This window comes from Leopardus geoffroyi, chromosome B1, assembly GCF_018350155.1.
Source record: "Leopardus geoffroyi isolate Oge1 chromosome B1, O.geoffroyi_Oge1_pat1.0, whole genome shotgun sequence".
Lineage (NCBI taxonomy): Eukaryota > Metazoa > Chordata > Mammalia > Carnivora > Felidae > Leopardus > Leopardus geoffroyi.
In genome coordinates, this window is record NC_059327.1 from 41,800,743 (window position 1) to 41,823,217 (window position 22,475).

General features: G+C 40.3%; 1 protein-coding gene across 2 annotated transcripts in view; it reads left to right on the forward strand.

The window, feature by feature from the left end:
* Positions 1–22,475, forward strand: part of ZMAT4 (zinc finger matrin-type 4) — a 348,843-nt gene that overhangs the window by 320,351 nt on the left and 6,017 nt on the right. Inside the window, exon 7 of one of the 2 annotated variants that reach the window (XM_045459673.1) lies at positions 5,043–5,194. The exons of the other annotated variant lie outside the window; for it this stretch is intronic. Within the exon in view, the coding sequence (XP_045315629.1) occupies positions 5,043–5,194 (152 nt within the window). The remainder of the gene's footprint in view (positions 1–5,042; positions 5,195–22,475) is intronic. 2 annotated transcript variants of the gene reach the window in all.

The window sequence follows — 22,475 nt, forward strand, 5'->3', positions numbered from 1 at the left end:
GTCTGGGAGGAGCCCAGGAGAAGTAATCAGAGCTCAGTGTCAGAACTTGCATCTCCGTCTCTCTTGGTGGATACTGTTCCCTGTAGCTGCAGGTCTGGGAGGCACCTTGTCACCGTGAGGCCAGAACTCCAGGCAAGAGGACAGATTAAACAAAGGACTTGCTTAAAGCAGCTTAGTACACTTTAGGAGAACAACAAACTCAAAATGGCTGGAGAGTAAGGTGCATTTTGGTTGCGGAAATGAGGAAGCAAGAAGGGCAGGTATTGAGAAATAATACTGGAGAGGGTCAGTAGCCAAATTACAGAGTCTAGTGTGTAAACCTAAGGGATTTGGGCAATGAGGAGACATTGGAGAATTTTAAGTAGGAAAGGGACCTAATCAGGTTTTAATAAATCAGTGGATGGGTTAGAAGATATGATAAGAAACAGGGAGAGGAGGTGAAACAACTTATATTCCGAACTATCATAACCACATCAGAAATACTAGCTCAGGGAGTTGCTTGACAAGTAGAATGAAGATCACTCAATTACCAAGTATGTGTGAGGAGTCTTTGCTTCCCAGATTTCTAGACAGAGGAACCATTCCCTCAGCTAAGGACTGTGTAAAGAGACACTGGTTGGGAAGCTAAAATGTCTTGGACAGTGTGGCATTTGAGGTCTCTCAGCACTGTCTTACCCAGCGCTGAGACGAGAACTCAAGGCTTGAGATGCATGCTGGGGAGTTGTGAGCTTTTCTTTCTCAGGAGACATTTTAATGACACGGCACAGTTGGCCGACTGCCTCAAATCTTGTAAGGAGAGGGTGTTAGTGAGCTTGCTTCTCTTTCTATGTCTCCCTTTTGACCTTTGTCTGCTGAGCAGAAGTTAGTAAAGAGAAAAACAGCTACAGATTAATGTAACAACTATGAGATCATGAAATTGCGGAATTAATTTCTCCCAAATGGACAGGTACTCCATCAGCCCCATCCTTGTCTTTGTCTTTCTTTGTTTTGGGAGAACACAGCCTTGCACTCTCCAAACAGATATGTGGAGTGAATCTGCAGACACTGGTCAAGAGCACCCCTATCTCTGGACAGCTGCTGATGGATGGATGGCCAAATGTATCTGACTTCCTTGTCCCAGCAGGGCAGAAATCACCAACAGAAATCGCCAGAATCTCTGATAAAACAATGTGCTTTGCTTCCAGACCTCCTTCTTATTACTTAAGTTTCATGCCATTAATTCAGGCAACATAAAAATTGCCAACCAAAATTGTATGCATAAATCACACAATCTTGGGGCAAGGGAGAAGAGAAAGAAAGATCAGTGTGATTCTCTGGGGGATGTGAAAAGGGCTTAAGATCTCATTTTTAAAACTATCTGCCCTGGGAGATGTGCAAAGTACTTCATAGCATTTTTTCCTTCCCCTTTTCTCCTCCTCTTTTTCTTCCTCCTCCCCCTCCCCTTCTCCTCTTCTCCTCTTCTTCATCTTTATCTCATCTTCTTTTTTTTAAAGTAAATTTAAACTTTATTTACTTATTTTGAGGGAGAGGAAGAGAGAGAGAATCCCAAGCAGGCTCTGCACTGTGAGCACGGAGCCCAGTGCAGGGCTTGAGCCTACAAACTGTGAGATCATGACCTGAGCCAAAGTCAAGGGTCAGACACTCAACCGACTGAGCCACCCAGGTGCCACTCATCTTCTCTTTTTTTTAAGTTTATTTATTTATTTTGAGAGAGACAGAGAGAGCATGATCAGGGGAGGGGCAGAGAGAGAGGGAGAAAAAGAATCTCAAATAGGCTGAGTGGTCAGTGCACAGAGCCCAATATGGGGCTCAAACTCATCAAACCATGATTTTGACCTGAGCCAAAATCAAGAGTTGGATGCCTAACTGACTGAGCCACCCACATGCCCCTATCTTCATCTTCTTTTAATTCACAGAATCCTTAATGATCAGCCCACTTCTTAGTTCAAAACACACTAATGGCTGTCCCTCTTGTTCATCATAAAAACCCAAGCCTGCACATTGGCCTACATAAGGGCACCCCACACCAAACCCTCCTACCTCCAGTTATTTCTTTGCTTCCTCCAGCTTCTCCTCCTCCTTCCCTCAGCTGCAGCCACACTGGCCTCCTTGATGTTCTTGGAGCCCTCAGCAGTGCTCTGGCCTCAGAGTGTTTGTGCTTGCTGATCCCTCTTCCTCCCAACCACCTGTCACCTGGCAAGTTCCTAGCACACACAAATGGCAATTTCCCTGACCACTCCATTCAAAATTGCAGCTCTTGTTCCCACATCATCCACATCCTCTGCCCTGTTTTATTTTTCTTTATAGTCCTTATCACCTTCCCATGCACTGTGCAATTTCGTTATTTTCATGTGTTGCCAATGTCTTCATACTAAACTGTAAGGCATGGAGTTTTGCCGCTTTGATTTCCCACAGTGTCATCATCACATTGCAACATTGCCTGGCTCTAAAGGGCCAATTCTTCATGATCCCCATTCATAGATGGGGTGACTTAGCTGAGAACACTGAGATCATTTTCCCAGGTCACATGATCACTACACAGTGAAGCCTTAAATTCAAACACAGATTGGTCTGGCCCCAGGATCCACATTCTTTTCTCCACATTGTGGCTTCTTTCCTTTCCAAATTGCTAATTAAATACTTTCCTAGTATCAGGGGATGGCTTCCATTCAGAGAATGGCCACTCTCTAGACTCTGAATTCTTGGTCAGGGAGTCAGACTGTGAGAAAGGCCAAGAAAGGAAAGAAATGACATCAACACTAATGTAGGGGTTCTCCATGCTCACAGGAGTGAAATGCCCAGCACTTCATGGGATCGCTGGAAACACCCTTCCCCACCCCCAGTCTGGATCACAGGCACACAGGCTGTGGGAAAACTGGTGACACACACGTGCCAGCCAAGAGTTCCACATAGATTGCATTCATAGATGTCTAACTGAAGCTTGCTGTTTATTAACAGAAGCTGCTTTGCCATTCAGAAACGGGAGTTAATCAAAATATTGCAAATGGCGCACCTTGAGAAATGTCACTCCTTATCATGATTGCATTTCCATATTTTTTCCATGTTTGGTGCGTGTATGAAATGCTTTTAGAAATTATACACTACTCACACTAGCCCCTGGTGGCAGGATGCATCTGAGTCTGTTTGGAGGATCTGGCAGAAACGGTATTGAACCATATTTCAATGCAGCTTTATGTGCTGCACATAACCTACATTTCTATAGCAATTGGTTAGAAGCAGAGCAATTCCTGGCACTTCTAGCTCACACAGAGCCCCGGAGAGCCCTGCTCCCTTCTCCCTTCCCTCTCTGTCAGTCATCAGGGAGTAAAGGTCAGGGGCTGGAAGCAGATAATTATGCTGCCTCAGGAATCAGTGTTTCCCTCTTAGGACCCTTGGAATGTAATTCATTTCTCATGTCTTTCTTCTCAGGTATTAACAAAGTCAACAAAAAAAAAAAAAAGGTTTTTTTTCCCCATCAGGACTTGCCAGCCCTGATTGAGAGCAGTCAGCATGAATTTTAATCACAATGTCTATTTTTCAGCCCTGAATTTTCCATAATCAATTGCTTTTTGTTTATTAATTGAAAGCCAATATGTATAGGGTTTTAGAATTGCTGGATATTGACCCCTAGGAGACTACTCATTCACATTCAGAACCCGGCTGGCGTGTGCTTCTCCATAGAGCCCAAACTTATGTAAGAGGTACATTAGAAGATGATTTTTTCTTGTTGAAGTGATTCACTGTGTGGTTCTTTAAATGGGTTAACTTGTGCTGTAAATTAATTTACACAAAAGAGAGTCGAATCCTCTCTCATTATTTATTTATTTTTTAAAGGAACAAATCTATATCAGAGGTGAGATACAGGTGGATTCTCCTTATATTGACCTTTCTTTCTTACTGTGTGCCTCAGGGCTTTGCTCTGGTTTGTTTTCCACTAGTTACTCTACCCTGTTTACATTTCTGAGGTGGGTGAAGGAGGTTGTGATGTCAGGGGTATGTTCACATGAGTGTGACTCATTGCATCCCCATAACTTCTCCGAGGGGAAAAGACTATGGTGATGGCATTTGAATAGGCACACATTGATTGTTTGTCTGTTTGCCAGGATGTAGTGAGGGGATGTCAGTGTTTCACAGAGGACTACTGGAATCAGAACAAAGCATTCTTTGATTTCTTTTCTACTTGGCACTCCATAACACTTCTTCTCCTATTTACTGATTGTATTAGTTTGCTAAGGTTGCGGTAACCACCACAGACTGAGTGGCTTCTAAAACAGAAGTTTATTCTGTCACCGTTCTGTAGGCTAGAAATCCAACTCAATGTGTCAGTAGGACCCTGCTCCATCTGAAGGTACTGGGAAAGGATGTTTGAGGCCTCTCCCCCAGCTTCTGATAGTTCCTTGGCTTGTGGTAGCCTAAAGCCGATCTTCACATGGTGTTTTCTTGATGGACATAACTGTGTCCAAATTTCCCTTTTCTGGAAGAACACTGGTCAGGTTGGATTAGATTAACTCCACTGCAGTAGAGCTCATCTTAACTAGTTACATCTGCAATGACTCTCTTTCTAAATAACATCACATTCTGAATACTGGGAATTAGATCTTTAACATATGAATGGGAATCACATAATTCAGTCCATAACACTGACCATTTTTATCTGTTGTTGCTTAACAAATTATCCCTAAACGTGGTGCCCTAAATATTTACTATCTCACAATGACTGTGGGACAAGAATCTAGGCATGGTTTATCTAGGTTCTCTAGCTCTGGGTTTCTTCTAAAGCTTTATTCAAGCCTGCCCTAGGGGTGAATCTGTCTACAGTCTCACTCAGATGATTGTTGGCAGGATCTGGTTCCTGGTGAGTGGTTGGAATGAGGGTCTCCATTCCTTATGACATACTGGCCAGAGGCATTTCTGGGCATGGACAGCTCATAACAATCTGAACAAGCAACACGGCAACAGACAGTGTGGGAGGTAACAAGATGGAAATCACAGTGTTTTATAACCTGATCTAGCAATAATACTGTCCATATTCCATTTGTTAGAAGCAAGTCACTGGATCCAGTCCACACTCAAAGGGAGGGGATCTCAACAGGACAAGGATACCAGGATGCAAGGATCTTTGGAAAGCACTTCTCAGATGCAGCTTACCTTGGTCTGCCCTCTGGGCCATCCTTTTTCATGAAAGGCTGTGCACGTTTGTATCCAGCTAGTTTGGTGGGCTTGCTTCTTGTCAGTAGACTTTCTAGGGTCGGCCGACCTCATTTTTTATTGTCTCTACTCCTTTCAATCCAAAATACCACTGTTTCTGCTGATCTAATTTTCTCAAAAACTCTGAGAGATTTCTGTGAATCTTATTGGGGTTTGCTGTACTAGGAAAAAAAAAGTCACATCCTGAAATCTCTTAGAGAAAAGCTTTTCTCTAGTTTGGATTTTGTTGAGAAGGCTGAAACAAAAGTCCTCATACTTCCCAGGGGTCCTATTGTTCCCGAGACAACTTGTATGTAGTGCCCTCACTCTCTTCAGCAGCCCCTTGTGTGGGATCCACTAATGGTCTGATCCTTCGATCTTTTTGAAGTCCTAACCAAGGGCAATGCTGTCTCATTCAGCTTTATTTCTAGACCACATTTTCCTGGCAACCTGGAAGCCATTTCTTAATTTTAGCATCTTTTGCTATCTAGAGAAGCTGAGAATTTTCAAAATCATCAAATCTTGGCTCCTTTTTGTGTAACAGTTCTTCCATCAATCTGTCACTCTTGCAGTTTACTGTAAGCAGTAAGAAGAGGCTGCAACACAGCTTGAAAATCTCCTGGGCAAGATCACCAAGTTCATTAGCGCTGGTCAAGACAAAATTGTCAGGTGGAATATGTACTTTAACAGCCGTCCCTCTCCCCAAACCCTGGGAATAAATACATATGCTCCCTGTGGCATCTCCCTGCTCTTCTCCCCGCCCCCCACTCTCCACCCCCTCTGACTTCATTGCCCTTTGTAGTTCCTATGTTTTTAGAACCCCCAGTCTGACAAACATCTTGTTTCCAATAGTTCAAGTAATAGATTCAAGTCCTTGGACACTTAGAGGTGTGTAGTGATAGATTCATCTTACAAGCAGACCATTGACAATGCTGTAGTTAACTAATATGCTATTCCCACTACATTATCTCAATTAAAAAATACACCATAGACTTTAAAGAGTATTAAAGTCATATGGTTATATAAAATTATAACTCTAATGATTTACATTTGAATAGTTTTTCCACTAATTTTACCATTTACAAAGGGCTTTCATTAATCCATTTATTTGTCACCAAAGTCCTATGCAGGAGTTGTCTTCACCTCAGTTTAGAGAATAGAGACCTGGGGGAAGATGAGTCATTTTATATCTGTTGCATGATTTAGATGGTGTCTCATGGCACCAGGACTCCAGACTACTCCAGTGTACCCCACTCTGCATCATAGAAGTCCTGCAGGGACAATATAGAGGATATAGTTATTTGGAGTGGGGATCATGATGGGAGGATCCTTTCACTAGGAGGATTTCTACATGTGCCTCAATTCTGTCTACATCATTGACTTTGCCTATTATAGACACTGCAAGGACTTTTGTAGTCTGTGATTTGTTGTTTTGGTCCAGAACCAACCCAGGTGCTCTGGAGGATGCTGCATCAGGCCACGGCCTCCCAGAGACTTTCTGTGAGCACATGCTGACTCTCTTGATCCCCTTCTTTGGCCTATGTATAAGACAGAGTTTTGCTCTGTTTACAAAATGTACTGACAGCTTTCAGTAGTGGATTTGAGCATCTTCTGAAAGGGTTGACTGTTTATAGTTGGTGCTGGTTAACAAATAAACTCTGAGCCTGAAGGGGGCGGGGGGGGGGGAAGGAAAAGAAAATTAGTACAGAATCCTCTTTATCTGTGGATTTGTCATTTTGGAGTTTGCTATAATTTAGATGAGCTGACAGAAAACTGCTGAACTTGGAATTGAATGTCTTAAAGGATTGAGTCTGTCTCCATGGCAGCGACGTTGGCCTGGCCCCAGGATTTCAGCATGTTGGAGGTGAAAGATCCTGGAGAATGGCTTTGCCCATTTCTCCATTGAATAGCTGAAGAAGTTGAGGTTTCCCAGATGAAGCTACACTTTCAACATAGCCATTTAGTGGTAATTCCAGGCCTAGATTTTAAATTGAAGGCTCTTTCTGAGTTCACTTGTTTTGGGGTTTTGATAATAATGTAATAATTGTCAAATAACTAGTATGAAAATTGCGTTATCATTGTAGTATTATTTTTACCACCAGCAGGCCAGTCAGGGTGCCTGAGTCCTCCCTGACCCGTCAGTGACTCTTGCATTGGTACAGACCCCATGCCTCCTCTGTCAGCGTCTAGACCTCTTCCTCTCCATCCCAGCCTGGCGTCTCTCCCTGAAAACTGGCTACATCTCATCCCACTATACTTCCCAGTCTCCTTCCTAGCAATCAGCCTCACACAGTATTTCTTTTCTGTTTTTATCATTTCAGTCCCCTGTCCTTCCCTTTCCCATGAGCTCCCTACATACCCCACCAACACATGCTTCTGCCAGCTCATTCCTTTGTTTCTACTACTCTGCTTCACACACTTCAATTCCTGTCTGCCCAAGGGCCAGCTTGAGGAATGGCTTTCCACCTCTACAGTTGCTGACCTGGGCATACTAAGAGTCATTTGGAATTGTTGGCCTTCAGGTTCTCAAAAGACACATACCCCAGGACATTTGCATATGAGTGGAAGGAAAGGAGGACAGCATCTCAAGGGTTTGGACATTTCCTCTCCTAATTCCTAAACTTACAGTCACTAAAATGTTTGAGAGAGGCTACACATTATTTGAGCATAATAGCAGGCATTCTCTCCATTATTTTTCATTTTATCTTGCATTTTGAGAAAAATTAATGGAATTTACATGATTGTAGGACTTTAAAAAAAATGAATTTGGCAGGAAGCCTGGGAAGATAGCAGAGTAGGAGGATCCTAAGCTTACCTTATCCCATAGGTACACCTAGATCACAGCCACAACAGTGTAACTAACCCAGAAAATAACCGAAAGACTATCAGAACAGACTCTCTGCAGTTAATCATAGAGAGGAGACCACATCGAAAATGGTAGGAGGAACAGAGACACATTCAGGAGCCAAACTCCCTGTGAGACCAACCACAGACAGGAGGGACACCAAGAGCACAGAGAAGGGTAAGGAGCAGACCACACACCTGTACCCCAGACAGGAGAGACCTCTACTGGGAAGATGAGTCCCTATAATATTTGGCATCAAAAACCAGAGGGGCTTAACTATGTGAGTTTTTACAATGAGTGAGGCTTAACTCTGAGTACTTTAAATTTCAGCAGGCTTAGCTCTGTGAGAGCCACAGAGCAGTAGGAAACTGAGTCCCTGCACTTAAACAGCCAGCCTAACAAACAATCCTGTGAAGATACAGCATAGAAGCAGCAGCTGAAAACACTTGGGGTATACTGGAAAGATATTTATTTACTGATCTCAGAACATGCACTGGATGCGGAGGATCTTTATGAAACTTCTCCAAGAACAAAAGAGCTAGCAGGTGCCATTTCTCCTCACCCCCCAACCTTCAGCCTAGATACCTGGAAACCTGCCAGAACCAGTGTGCAAACACTCACACATAGCTTGCTAACAGCTTACCCTGCCTGTGTGTTCTCCTGTAGATCTGTCCCATCCAACCTGCCCCACTTGGTGGGAGTCCCTCCAAGATGGCACCTGAAATTCTACAAGCAGCCCCAATAGTGTCCAGCACTACTCCAACATGATTCTTGCCCTAGGAAAAGGGGAAGGTAACCACACACATCAGTTTGACTGTACCCCTAGCAATGAGTTAGTGGCAGACATCTGATCTCACTTTTGGCATTTTCCACCAACAAAAACCTCACAGGGGACAGGGAAATAAGAGAACCCTGTAGTTTGGAGTCACTGCAACCCCAACAGACAGACTGAGGGAAGACATCTGATCTGACCCAACTACAAGACCAAGGCAGACCCAGACTGGTCTCTTAAGGCACAAGGACCAAACCCGGTCTGCAACAGGCAAAGGGGGCCATTGCAGATGACTGGATTGAAGGCAAAAGCATTTCAATCACAACATAATGGTGCACAAAATATATGAGACACCCCTGAGTCACCTGGTTCTGGTGTACAGGGCACACTGCACTGCAGGGCACTACAGGACCTCTTCTTCATAAGACCACTACTTCCAAGATCGGGGGACGTAGATGACTTTCCTAATACATAGAAACAAACACAGAGAATTAGAAAAAATGAAGATACAGAGGAATATGTCCCCAATGAAAGAGTGTGACAAAATCACACCAAAGGGCTAAATGAAACGGAAATAAGCAATCTACCTGAAAGAGAGTTCAAGGTAATGGTCATAAAGATACTTACTGGACTTGAGGAAAGAGTGGAGGACCTCAGTGAGACCTTCAACAAAGAGATAGAAAATATAAAAAAGAACCAATCAGAGATGAAGAACTCAATAGCTGAAATTAAGAATACATAAGAGGGAATAACTAGTAGGCTAGAGAAAGCAGGGCAGATCAGCAATCTGGAAGACAGAGTAGTGGAAAGCAACCAAGCTGAATAACAAAAAGAATAAAGATTAATAAAACAAGAATAGATTAAGGGAACTCAGCTACATCATCAAGTATAATAACATTAGCATTATAGGGATCCCAGAAGGAGAATAGAGGGGAAAGGGGGCAGAAAACTTATTTGAAGAAATAATAGCTGAAAACTTTCCTAATCTGGGGAGAGAAACAGAAATCCAGATCCAGGAAGCACAGAGAGCCCCAACAAAACCTACCCAAGAAGGTTCACCCAAGACACATAGAAATTAAAATGACAAAAGTAATGAAAAAGAATTTTAAAGGCAATGGGTGAAAAGAAAATAATTTTATACAAGAGAAACCCTATAAGACTATCAGCTGATTTTTCAGCAGAAACTTTGCAGGCCAGAAATGAATGACATAATATATTAAAAGTGATGAAAGGAGGAAACTTGCAGCAAAAAATATTTCACCCAATAAGGCTCTTGTTCAGAATAGAAAAATAGATCTAGCCTTTCAAGAAATGTTAAAGGGAAGTCTTTGAGTGTAAAGAAAAACAGTGAGAAAATTATGAAAGGGGACACCTGGGTGGCTCAGTCAGTTAAATGTCTGACTCTTGGTTTCAGCTCAAGTCATGATCTCACAGTTTGTGAGTTCAAGGCCACATTGGACTCTGTGCTGGCGGTGTGGAGCCTGCTTGGGATTCTCTCTCTCTATCCCTCTCTCTCTGCCCCTTGGCTGCTCACACACACACACACTCTCTCTCTCTCTCAAAATAAATAAATACACTTAAAAAAAGAGAAAATTGGGGCGCCTGGGTGGCGCAGTCGGTTAAGCGTCCGACTTCAGCCAGGTCACGATCTTGCGGTCCGTGAGTTCGAGCCCCGCGTCGGGCTCTGGGCTGATGGCTCAGAGCCTGGAGCCTGTTTCTGATTCTGTGTCTCCCTCTCTCTCTGCCCCTCCCCCGTTCATGCTCTGTCTCTCTCTGTCCCAAAAATAAATAAACGTTGAAAAAAAAAATTAAAAAAAAAAAAGAGAAAATTATTAAAGGAAAAAATTTTTCACAGGTAAATACAAACTTAATAAAAGTCGTAGATTAACGATTTATAAAAACACTATGGAGGAGTGCCTGGGTGGCTCAGTTCGAAGTGGGTGGCCCGACTTTGGTGCAGGTCATGATCTTGTGGTTCATGAGTCTGAGCCCTGCATCAGGCTCTGTGCTGACAGCTCAGAGCCTGGAGGATGCTTCGGATTCTGTGTCTCCCTCTCTCTCTGCCCCACCCCTGCTTGCATTCTTGTCTCTCAAAAGTGAATAAACGTTAAAAAAATTTTTAAAAACAGTATGGAGATTAAAGCACAAAAGGAATAAAATCAATTATGTATATAAAAGTCAATCAAGGGACTCACAAAATAAAAGGATAGAAATTATGACATCACATATGTAAAACATGAGGAGAGAGTAAAAATGTAGGGCTTTAGAATGGGTTTAAACCTAAGCAACCATCAACTTAATATAGACTGCTATATGCATGGGATGTTATATGTCAACCTAATGGTAACCACAGATGAAAAGCTGGAAACCTATAACAGATATGTGAAAAATAAAGAGAAAATAATCCAAGCATATTACTAAAGAAAGCCATCAAACCACAAGGGAAGAGAGTAAGAGAAGAAGGGAACAGAGGAACTACAAAAACAACCATAAAACAAGTAACAAAATGACAGTAAGTACATACGTATCAATAATTACATTGAATGTAAATGAACTAAATGCTTTATTCAAAAGACAGAGGTAACTGAATAGATAAGAAAGCAGGACTCATCTCTGCTGCATACAAGAGACTCACTTCAGACCTGAAGTCACTTGCATATTGAAAGTAAAGAGATAGGGGCGCCTGGGTGGCGCAGTCGGTTAAGCGTCCGACTTCAGCCAGGTCACGATCTCGCGGTCCGTGAGTTCGAGCCCCGCGTCAGGCTCTGGGCTGATGGCTCAGAGCCTGGAGCCTGTTTCCGATTCTGTGTCTCCCTCTCTCTCTGCCCCTCCCCCGTTCATGCTCTGTCTCTCTCTGTCCCAAAAATAAATAAACGTTGAAGAGATAGAAAAACATTTACCATACAAATAGAAGCAAAGAGAAACCCAGGAATAAGTCTAGCAATACTTATATCAGGCAAATGAATTTTAAAACAGACTGTAACATGAGATAAAGAAGGATACTGCACAATAATAAAGGGAACGATTTAACAAGAAGATATAACAATCACACCCAACATGGGAACACCCAAATACAACCATTTACAGATATAAAAGAACAAATTGATAGTAATATACTTTTAGTAGGGGGCTTTAACACTCCACTTAACATCAGTGGATGGATCATTAGACAGAAAATCAACAAAGAAACAATAGCTTTGAATGACACTTTGGTTTAGATGGATCTAACAGATATATTCAGAACATTCCATCCAAAACAGCAGAATACATCATCTTTTCAAATGTACATGGAATCTTCTCCAGAATAAATCACGTTAGATTACAAAACAAGTCTCAACAAAATCAGAAAAGATTAAAATCATATTAGAACAGAAATAAGTGAAAAAGAGTCTAAACAACAGTAGAATAGATCAATGAAACCAGGACATAGTTCTTTGAAAGGATAAATAACATTGATTAACCATTAGTCAGACTCCTCAAAGAGAGAGAGAGAGAAAAGACTCAAGTAAGTAAAATCAGAAATGAGGAGAAATAACAACCAACAGAACAACAATACCAAGGATTATATATAATACAAAGGATTATGCATTATACATGAAAAATTATATGTCCATGTTTGGACAACCTAGAAGAAATGAATAAATTCCTGGAAACTTTAACCTTCCAAAACTGAATCAGGAAGAAATAGAAAATTTGAACAGACTACTGACAATAAAATGGAATCAGTAATCAAAAACTCTCAACAAATGAGAGTCCAGGAACAGATAGATGACTTTGCAGGTGAATTCAACCAAACATTTAAAGAGTTAATACCTCTTCTGCTCAAACTATTCCAAAATTTAGAAGAGGAAGGAAAATTTCCAAAACAATTCCATGAGGCCAGCATTACCCTGATACCAAAACCAGATAAAGACACTACAAAAAAGAAAACTACAAGGCCAATATCTCTGGTGAACATAGATGCAAAAATCTTCAACAAAATATTAGCAAACCGAATCCAATAATACATTTAAAAAATCATTCACCACAATTAAGTGGGATTTATTCCAAGGATGCAAGGTGGTTCAATATTTGCAAATCAACCAATGTGATGTATCACATTAACAACATAAAGGGTATAAAACCATATGAATATCTCACTAGATGCAGAAAGAGCATTTGACAAAGTACAAGATACATTCATGATAAACTCTCTCAACAAAGTAGGATTAGAGGGAACATACCTCAATTTAATGAAAGCCATATATGAGAATCCCATAGCTAACATCATACTCAATGGTGAAAAACTGAAAACATTTCCTCTAAGATGAGGAATAAGACAAGGATGTCCATTCTCACCACTTTTATTCAACATAGTACTGGAAGTCCTAGCCACAACAATCAGACAGGAAAAAGAAATAAAAGGCATCTAAATTGATAAGGAAGAAGAAAAACTTTCAGTATTTGTGGATAGCATGATACTGTATATAGAAAACCCTAAAGACTCCACCAAAATATTGTAGAACTGATTAATGAATTCAGTGAAGTCACAGGATACAAAATCAACATACAAAAATCTGTTACATTACTATACACTAATAATGAAGTAACAGAAATTTTAAAATAATCTCATTTACAATTGAACCACCAAGGAATAACATATGTAGGAGTAAACTGAACAAAGGCGGTGAAAGACCTGTATTCCAAAAACTATAAAACTCTGATGAAAGAAATTGAGGATGATATAAACAAATGGAAAAATTATTCCATGCTCATGGATTGGGAGAACCAATATTCTTAAAATATCCATACTACCTAGAACTAATAATCATAAAATTTGAATTTTAAATTAAAAAAACTTTTTTTAATGTTTGTTTATTTTTGAGAGAGACAGAGCATGAGTGGATGAGGGGCAGAAGGAGAGGGAGACAGAGAATCTGAAGCAGGCTCCAGGCTCTGAGCTGTCAGCACAGAACCTGACATGGGGCTCAAACCCATGAACTGTAAGATCATGATCTGAGCCAAAGTCGGAGCTTAACTGACTGAGCCACCCAGGCACACCTAAATAATGCTGAAATTTGTATGGAACCACAAAAGACCTCAAAAAGCCAAAGCAATACTGAAAAAGAAGAACAAAACTGGAGGTATCACAATCCCAGATTTAAAGATATACTACAGAGCTGTAGTAATCAAAACAGTATGATACTATCACAAAAATAGACACATAGATCAACAGAATGGATTAGAAAGCCAAGAAATAAGCCCACACCTTTATGATCCATTAATCTACAACAAAGGAGCCAAGAATATACAATGGGAAAAGTTCTCTTCCACAAATGGTGTTGGGAAAACTGGACAGGTACCTGCAAAAGAATGAGACAACTTTCTTATACCACACACACACACACACACACACACGCACACTCAAAATAGATTAAAGACCTAAATGTGAGACCCAAAACCATAAAATTCCCAGAAGAAAACATAGGCAGTAACCACTTTTACACTAGCCATAGAAACATTTTTTTTAGATATGTCTCCTTTGGCAAGGGAAACAAAAGCAAAGTTAAACTATTTGGACTATACCAAAATAAAAAGCTTTTGCCTAGTGAAGGAAACCATCAACAAAACAAAAGGGCAATCTACTGAATAGGAGAAGATATTTACAAATGACATATCTGATAAGGGGTTAATATTTAAAACATACAAAGAACTTCTACATTAACACCAAAAATCCCACAAACGATCCAATTAAAAATAGGCAAGGACATGAATAGACATTTTTCCCAAAAAGACATGCAGATGACCAAAGATATGTGAAAAGATGCTCAACATCACTAAATCATCAGGGATGCAAATCAAAACACAATCAATGGGGTGCCTGGGTGGCTCAGTTGGTTGAGCATATGACTTCAGCTCAGGTTATAATCTCACCGTTTGTGAGTTTGAGCCCCACATCAGGCTGTCGGCTGTCAGCAGAGAGCCCACTTTGGATCCTCTGTCTTCTCTCTCTTTGCTCCTCCCCCACTCGCTCAAAAATAAATAAGCATTAAATAAAAACAACAATGAAATATCACCTCACACCTGTCAGAGTGACTAAAATGAAAAACACAGGAACAATAACAATAGCAACAAGTGTCAGTGAAGCTATGGAGGAAAAGGAACCCTCAGACATTGTTAGTGGGAATGTAAACTGGTGTAGCCACTGTGGAAAACAGTGTGGAGGTTCCTAAAAAGATAAAAAATAAAAAATGCCATAGATGAATGGATAAGGAAGATGTGAAACCATGGAAAAGAATGAAATCTTGTCATTTACAACAATACAGGTGCATCTGGAGGGTGTAATGCTACATAAGTGAAATAAGTCAGTCAGAGAAAGACAAATACCATGTGCTTTCATGTGTATGTGGAACTTAAGAAACAAAATAAATGAACAATGGGAAACAGAGACAAAAAAATAAGACTTTTAAATATAGATTATAAACTGGTGGTTGCCAGAGGGATGTGGGTGAGAAGATGGATGGATAGGTGAAGGGGATTAAGAGTACACTTATCATGAGCACCGAGTATGTATAGAATTGTATTGTATACCTAAAACTAATATACTACTGTATATTAATTATAATTCAATTATATAAAATATATATAACATAATTGTGTATATATGTATCTATATATAAATATACATAAAAGAACATATAAAAGAAATATGGTTTGTATTTCAAAACATATCTGATTTCAAATACTTTTGGTGGTTCTAGACCAGCACTGTCTGGTAGAATCCTCTGTGATGATGGAAATGATTTGTATCTATTCTATACAGTGCAGTAGCTACTAGCTACGTGTGGCTATGGAGTACTTGAAATGTGGCCAGTGTGACTGAGGAACTGAATTTTTAATTGTATGCAGTTTTAATTATTTTGTGTTTAAATAGTCACCTGTAGACTGGGTTTGATAGTGGACAGTATAGCCTGCACAATCTTAGCCTTTTTTTTTTTTTTTGGCAGGAAGGAACATTGTGCACCCATCAAATATTAGCATTCATCCCACCCCCGCTATCTTTGTGCTATATGCCATTGTTTTCCATGATTCTTCACCTGGAAACATGTAGAACTAAAGCTGCCCTTGGGTAGGTAGTGAGAAAGCGTATCTCACTTCAACATCCTTTCTTTCTTCCAATTACAGAAGACACAGAAATCTACTTAGCCTAATGCAGAGGCCCATGTAGCAAAGTGATACTAGTACTAATAATTATAGTAAGAGACAACACTGATTTGTTGTTCCATACGGACGAGTATATAATATGTACTAATTCATTTCATCCCCATAGCAGCCTGTGAAATCTCTGCTATTATTATATCATCCCCATCTAATGGATCAGGAAACTGAAGTAAAGACCACAGAGCTACTAAGTGCTAGATCTTGGATTTGAGGTCTGTCATTTGATGGTAGAGCTCACTCTCTGACAACTTCAGTATCCAGAATTTCTATTGTGGATTCGTTACTTAGACACGATTGATTAAATCATTGGCCACATCACTGAACTCTACAGTCCTCCTCCCCTCTGCAGAGGTCATGATAATATCATTTGGCTCAAAGCCTCAACCCCTCTGATCACATGGTGGATCTTTCTGGCATGGCCAGCCTTCATCTTGAAATTTTGTAGGGACTCACCATGAGTCACCTCATTAGCATGAGCTGTCAGAGCCCACCAAAAATAACAAAGGCACTCCTATCATTTCATTGATGGCTTTCTTCCTGTGCAAAAGCTTTTTAGTTTGATGTAGTCCCAATTGTTTTATTTTTGCTTTTGTTTCCCTTGCCTGAGGAAACAGATCCAGAAAAATGTTTCTATGGCTGATGTCAACATGGTTGCTGCCTTTTTTTTTTGTTTTTGTTTTGTTTTCTGGGAGTTTTATGGTTTCTGGTGTCACATTTAGGTCTTTAATCTATTTTGAGTTTATTTTTGTGTATGGTGTAAGAAAGTGGTCCAGTTTCATTCTTTTGCATATAGCTGTCCAGTTTTCCCAACACCATTTGTTGAAAAGACTTTTTCCCACTATATGTCCTGTCGCCTTTGCCATGGATTAAGTGACCATAAGTATGGGTTTATTTCTGGACTCTCTATTCTGTTCCATTGCTCTGTGTGTCTATATTTTGTGCCAGTAACATACTATTTTGTTTACTACAGCTTTGTGATATATCTTGAAATCTGAAATTGTGATACCTCCAGCTTTGTTCTTCCCCACGGTAATGCTATTGCCTCATTTGTCATACATTAGTTGACTATACTTTGTGTGGTGACAGAAGGTAACTGTTTTTATCATGGTGAGTATTTCATGATGTATATACTGCTGAAATCACTATGCTTTACACCTGAAACTAATATAACATTGTACATCAATTATACTTCAATTAAAAATAAACACAGGGAAAAAAGCTAAATGTCACTTTGTAAATGTTAAAAACCAAAACCAAAACCAAAAACCAAAAACCAAAGGTACTCCTAATAAGTGGGAAATTCCAAGGGCTTTGAATCTCCACCCCAAGAACCTGGGACAAAAAAAAAAACAAAAAACAAAAAAACCAATTTCTTATTATATAGTAGATATAGCAGCTACATCAGAAATTTATTTTCAAGTGATTAGGAGCAAGGGTAAAGAGAAAAATCTCTAAATTTTTTGTAGTTACTGGACACATTCATATGTATTATCTCATTTAGTTCTCATGACACTCATATAGGAAAGATATTATGGATGTCTTTGTTTTATTGATGGATAAACTGAAACTAATAACGTAAAAACACAGTACATAAATATCCAACTAGCAATAGTGTTGGAGTTTAAAATCAAGTTTTCTGACTTTAAATCACAAGCCCTTCGAACCTGTAAGACTAGAAGACAGAGATAATAGAGATGCTTTGAATTCTTAATTGTTTTTCTTATCTGTGAATGAAGGCTGGAAATGGATTTGCCCAAGATAGAGCAGGAACTGAGGAATGTAGTAGCTGGGAGTTAGGCTTTTTCTCAATGTACCAATTGATTCCTTCTCTGGTCTCATGTGTTTCTTTGGAGAAGGATAAGCTTTGACTCTGTCAGCACTTATTGCGAGCATTGAAAATACGGAAGTCCCAGGCTTCTTTGGAGGGAGGACAGATAGTAAACACAAGATGGCAATATGATGTGGTTACAGAAACAATAGAAGAAAGCACTTGGGATGGGTCCTAACTGGGACGGGTAGGGAAGCGGGAGTCAGGAAAGATTTCTTGCAGGAGACAAGAGTAGGAGCTTAGTGAGGCTTAGAAGCAAACTGAGACTAACCAGGCCTCCCAATCTATAAGTGAATGGAAAAGGGGTACTGGACTCTCACCTCGATCTAGGAGGCTGATGGGTCCTGGTGATGCCCCAAAGCCTAACTAACACTTTGTAACTTCCTTGTTCTGTTTGCATCTGCCTCAGTTGTGGCTAGCACCCCATCGTAGAAAGAATGGAGTCCCCCAAATTAGAGGGATTGGGATGTGAGCATGCAGGCCTCAGAAATGCTAGGGGTAAATGAGTGTGTCAGGGGTTCTGTTGAATTTTTCATCTATAAAAAGAGTACTTTGGACTTTCCTATATGATCCCTGGGGTCCTTCGAACTCTCACATTTCATTATTTTGTGATTTCATAAAAAATGTTTTGCAAAGCAAATGAATAGTGTAAACAAGATTATAGAGAGAATATTTGCCTTCTTAAGGGAATAAATTGTTCTCAAGTACTTCGGGAGCATTCATTTGCATATAAACAATGCAATTTCTATATAAACAGAGGAGGCTTGTTTTCTTAGGTGTTTTGGTAAGTTAATTACAAATCATTCTTGTCAATTTTGCTAGTCTGTGTGTATTAGGAAGTAATAGACCTGCATTCATTTTAAATATCCTATACTTCTGAATATTCACAGTTTCTTGAATGTTCCTAATAGCTGACTTTTCTCTGAATTAGCCTGATTCTTGAATCTTAAATGATTTATTTATTCAGTGGGTTATAAATACACAGGATTTGCTTTTCCAAGAAGGATTTGGAGAAATTCATCCTGCCAGTGTTTTTAACTCCTGGTGTCTTATGGTCTTTCTACATCTTTCTCCCCCTGTAACTTTGAGTGCTTCTCCCCGCCACCCCCACCCCTATCACTCAGACTACATAAACTTCCACTAACAACTAACATTTTGCAAGTATTTTATTTGTTTAGACAAATTTCAAAGATTTGGGCATCACACAGAGGTAGCACCATGCCCAAAAGTCCATTTTCCTTGTTCCGTTCTCTCCATGCTTCATCTTTTCTCCCACATTTTTTCTCTTCTCCTCTTTCTTCTGCAACCCACCTCATTCCCTGCCATTCACGACTCTCAGAAGCAGGACACGCTGCATCCTTTGTCACAGCAGTTTACTGACCACTTGCTGTGGCTTGGGCATTTTCTTGAGGTTTTGTTCTCTACTCCCTAGTGGCGGCTCAAAATATTCCAAATGCATTTGGTTGGGGCAGGGTAAGTTAGAGGAAGGATATTTAAAGGAAGCATGCTTCCACTAAAAGGAATGGGGAAATCTGGGCAAGGCTAGGAGTGAAGGATGAGCTCCCAGGCAGAAGGAAGCACTTATACAAACTGTAAAAGCACATGGGAGTGTGGCAGGTTCAGAAACGTCCGTGATGGGATTTTAGAATGATTACGGGGTCATTGATGAAAAGATCGAGCTGGAGGAGAAGCCCTGGCCATATCACAAATGACCTTTGTTTATTACATTTTTCTCCAGTAGGAACCTAGTGAAACACTGTAACACCTGTGTGATGACACAGCAGAGCTGGTTGCAAAGGTGCCAGATAGAAGCCAAGTGTAATGTCAAGGGCCCAGAAGATGCCATGGGTGGGAGGTGCAGAGGACATGCCGTATTTCAGAGTAAAATAGGAGGCCAGTAAGACTTGTGGTTGATTTGTTATGGGGTGGGGGAGAAAAAGAAATGGGCCAGGGAGACACTGAATTTCCGCCTTGAGTTCTTGTTCGCCAAGTTAGGGAATGCAAGAAAGGAAAGAATCAAAATTGAGGGAGGCTTGATTTGGGAAATCTAGTTTAATTTGGTTTATCTTTGCCCTATGGTGATAAACTGAGCAAAGTTGACAGTGCTCAGATGTCATTCATGGCACATCTCAGGCAGCAGATTGAACATCTCAGGCAGCATATCAAAGTCATGATTGTTCAACAACATGTGTGTGGAAAATATCTGGAACATAGCTCCTCCTCATCCAACAAACCTAACTCATTCTGGCCCCATCTGGCCCTATCATCATCATTCTGGCCCCATCTGACCCCATCTGGCCGTGGTCCATGATTTCATGATTTCATTTCTTATGTCCCTGTAAACTTGCTGTCTAGGTGTCAGAAACCAGGCTTCATTATGACTAAGGATACTCTGCTTAGTTTTTTAATTGGTTTATTGAATAGTTTACATTTAGTGTGAGGTAGTCACATCAATTTTTCTCCAATAACCATCTCCAAACACTGCTCAGAACACATTCCACACCCCTTTCCCTGACCTTGATAACATCTCAGAAAGACCACACACGTTTCTGGTCATCTTCCATAGTGAGAACAGTTCAATTTTGGTATTGAAAATTCTTTTCTAGGTAAAAAGAAGGAGATCTTGCCATTTGTGACAATATAGTTGAACCTAGAGGTATTGCTTATTGAAATAATTCTGACAGAAAAGACAAATACCCCCATGTGATTTCACTTATATGTGGAATCTAAAACACAAATGAACAAAGAAATATTTTTTAATGTTTATTTATTTTGAGAGAGAGAGAGAGAGAGAGAGAGAGAGAGTGTGTGCATGGGTGGGGGAGAGGCAAAGGGAGAGGGAGACAGAGGGCTCTGTGCTGACAGAAGAGAGCCTGATGTGGGGCTCGAACTCATGAATTGTGAGATCATGACCTGAGCTGAAGTTGGACGCTTAACCGACTGAGCCACCCAGGTGCCTCAAAGAAATGTTTTAAAAAGCAGAAGCAGAACCGTAAACTCAGAGAACAAACTGATGATTGCCAGAGGGGAAGGTAGAGGGAAAAGGGGCAAGATGGGTGGAAGCAAGTGGGAGATATAGGCGTCCAGGTATGGACTAAATGAATCATGGGGCTGAAAGGTAGAGCATGGTGAATATAGTAAATGGTATTGTAATAGCGTTGTACAGTGACAGATGGTAGCTGCACTGTGGGGAGCTGGGGAGCGTAGCATAATGTGTAGAGCGGTTGAATGGCTAAGTTGTACACCTGAAACTAATGTAGCATTGTGTGTCAACTATACTTCACGTGAAAACAAAAGAATGAAAGAAATCCTTACCAGTGTACATAAGGCTACACTCAGGCCCAGTCTGGCACACCACCCCCTCTGAACCTTCCAGGTCTGAATGGGCAAAAAGGCAACTAGTACAAACAGAAGCTTTTTTTACTTAACTGGTCCTGCAAGAGTGCTTCTCATTTGGCGTGGGGTCTTGGGAATGCGGGCCTACCCTGCAAGGCCATCTCCATGTGTCAGGAGCTCCTTCCTACAGGGGCTGGAACTCACGGAAGTCAGATGGAGCCCCATGCTTCACTGACATGGGCAGTTCTCTTTTTGGAAAGCGAGGCACCCATTCCAAATTGCTGTGAAGTTTTTCTAACTGCATTCCAAGACCTGAAGAAAAGTACCTAGTAACCTTCTGTTACATTTTTTTCAGTCAAGTGGCAGCTATGTTATATCATTTTTATGATGATAGATGTCAAAACTAAAGTCGGCTCTATGAGTATGTTGGTACATATACAGGGCAATTGAAATTCTCTTCAAATTGAATTAACTCTCAGACTCTGTGAGAACAGACACTGTCCCTCACCACAAATGGCAACTATATAATGAATTCTTTTTCCCTATGCCTTTCTTCAATTTCTATTTAAAGAAATTTCTGAAAATACATGAATTATGCAGCTTATCTCTCAGATGAAAAAGAATTTTCATCTTGGATTGGATGGCTGCATATTTATTAATAGCAGTAAAATTGTCCATGTTCTTTTGTATCAAATGGGATGCTGACTAAAATATGAAGGAGGCTTTTCAGCAATAATAAGAGTAACAGATGAATAATTATAAAAGCTATATGGAATTGAAAGACATTTTAATTTGTCATTACTTCTGTGTTCAGAGAGGGTCTGAATAATTATTCTGACTATAAAAAGGAAGAGGGGATATTTTTGCTCCTTATGGGATTAAGTTCTTAATATACCACTTTTACTATAATTAAAAAAAAAAAAACACCCACGTCTCTTCTAGTCTCCTCTAATGATGTAATCATAACTACGGCCGCTCAGCTGCGTGTGTGTTTGGTCTTTGCACTATTACACGGCAGTGCTGCACTTCAAACTCATTCTGAAAAGTGTTCATCTTTGCAGTTTATAAAAATGAGATTATAATTGTTTGCTTAGTGAAAACTTTCAACCTTATGTCACATTAATACATGAAAATGACAAGGATTGTAGAATTTCCTCAGGTCATGACCAGATGGCGCAGATATCGAATATGAGATTCCAAAACAAGATTTTTCTTTTTATAACAACCATTTAAAAGTGGCTGTGCTTACCAGGGTCATTCCAAGGCAAAATTCCAAAGCTATCTTTTTTTACCCAGAAATACATGTA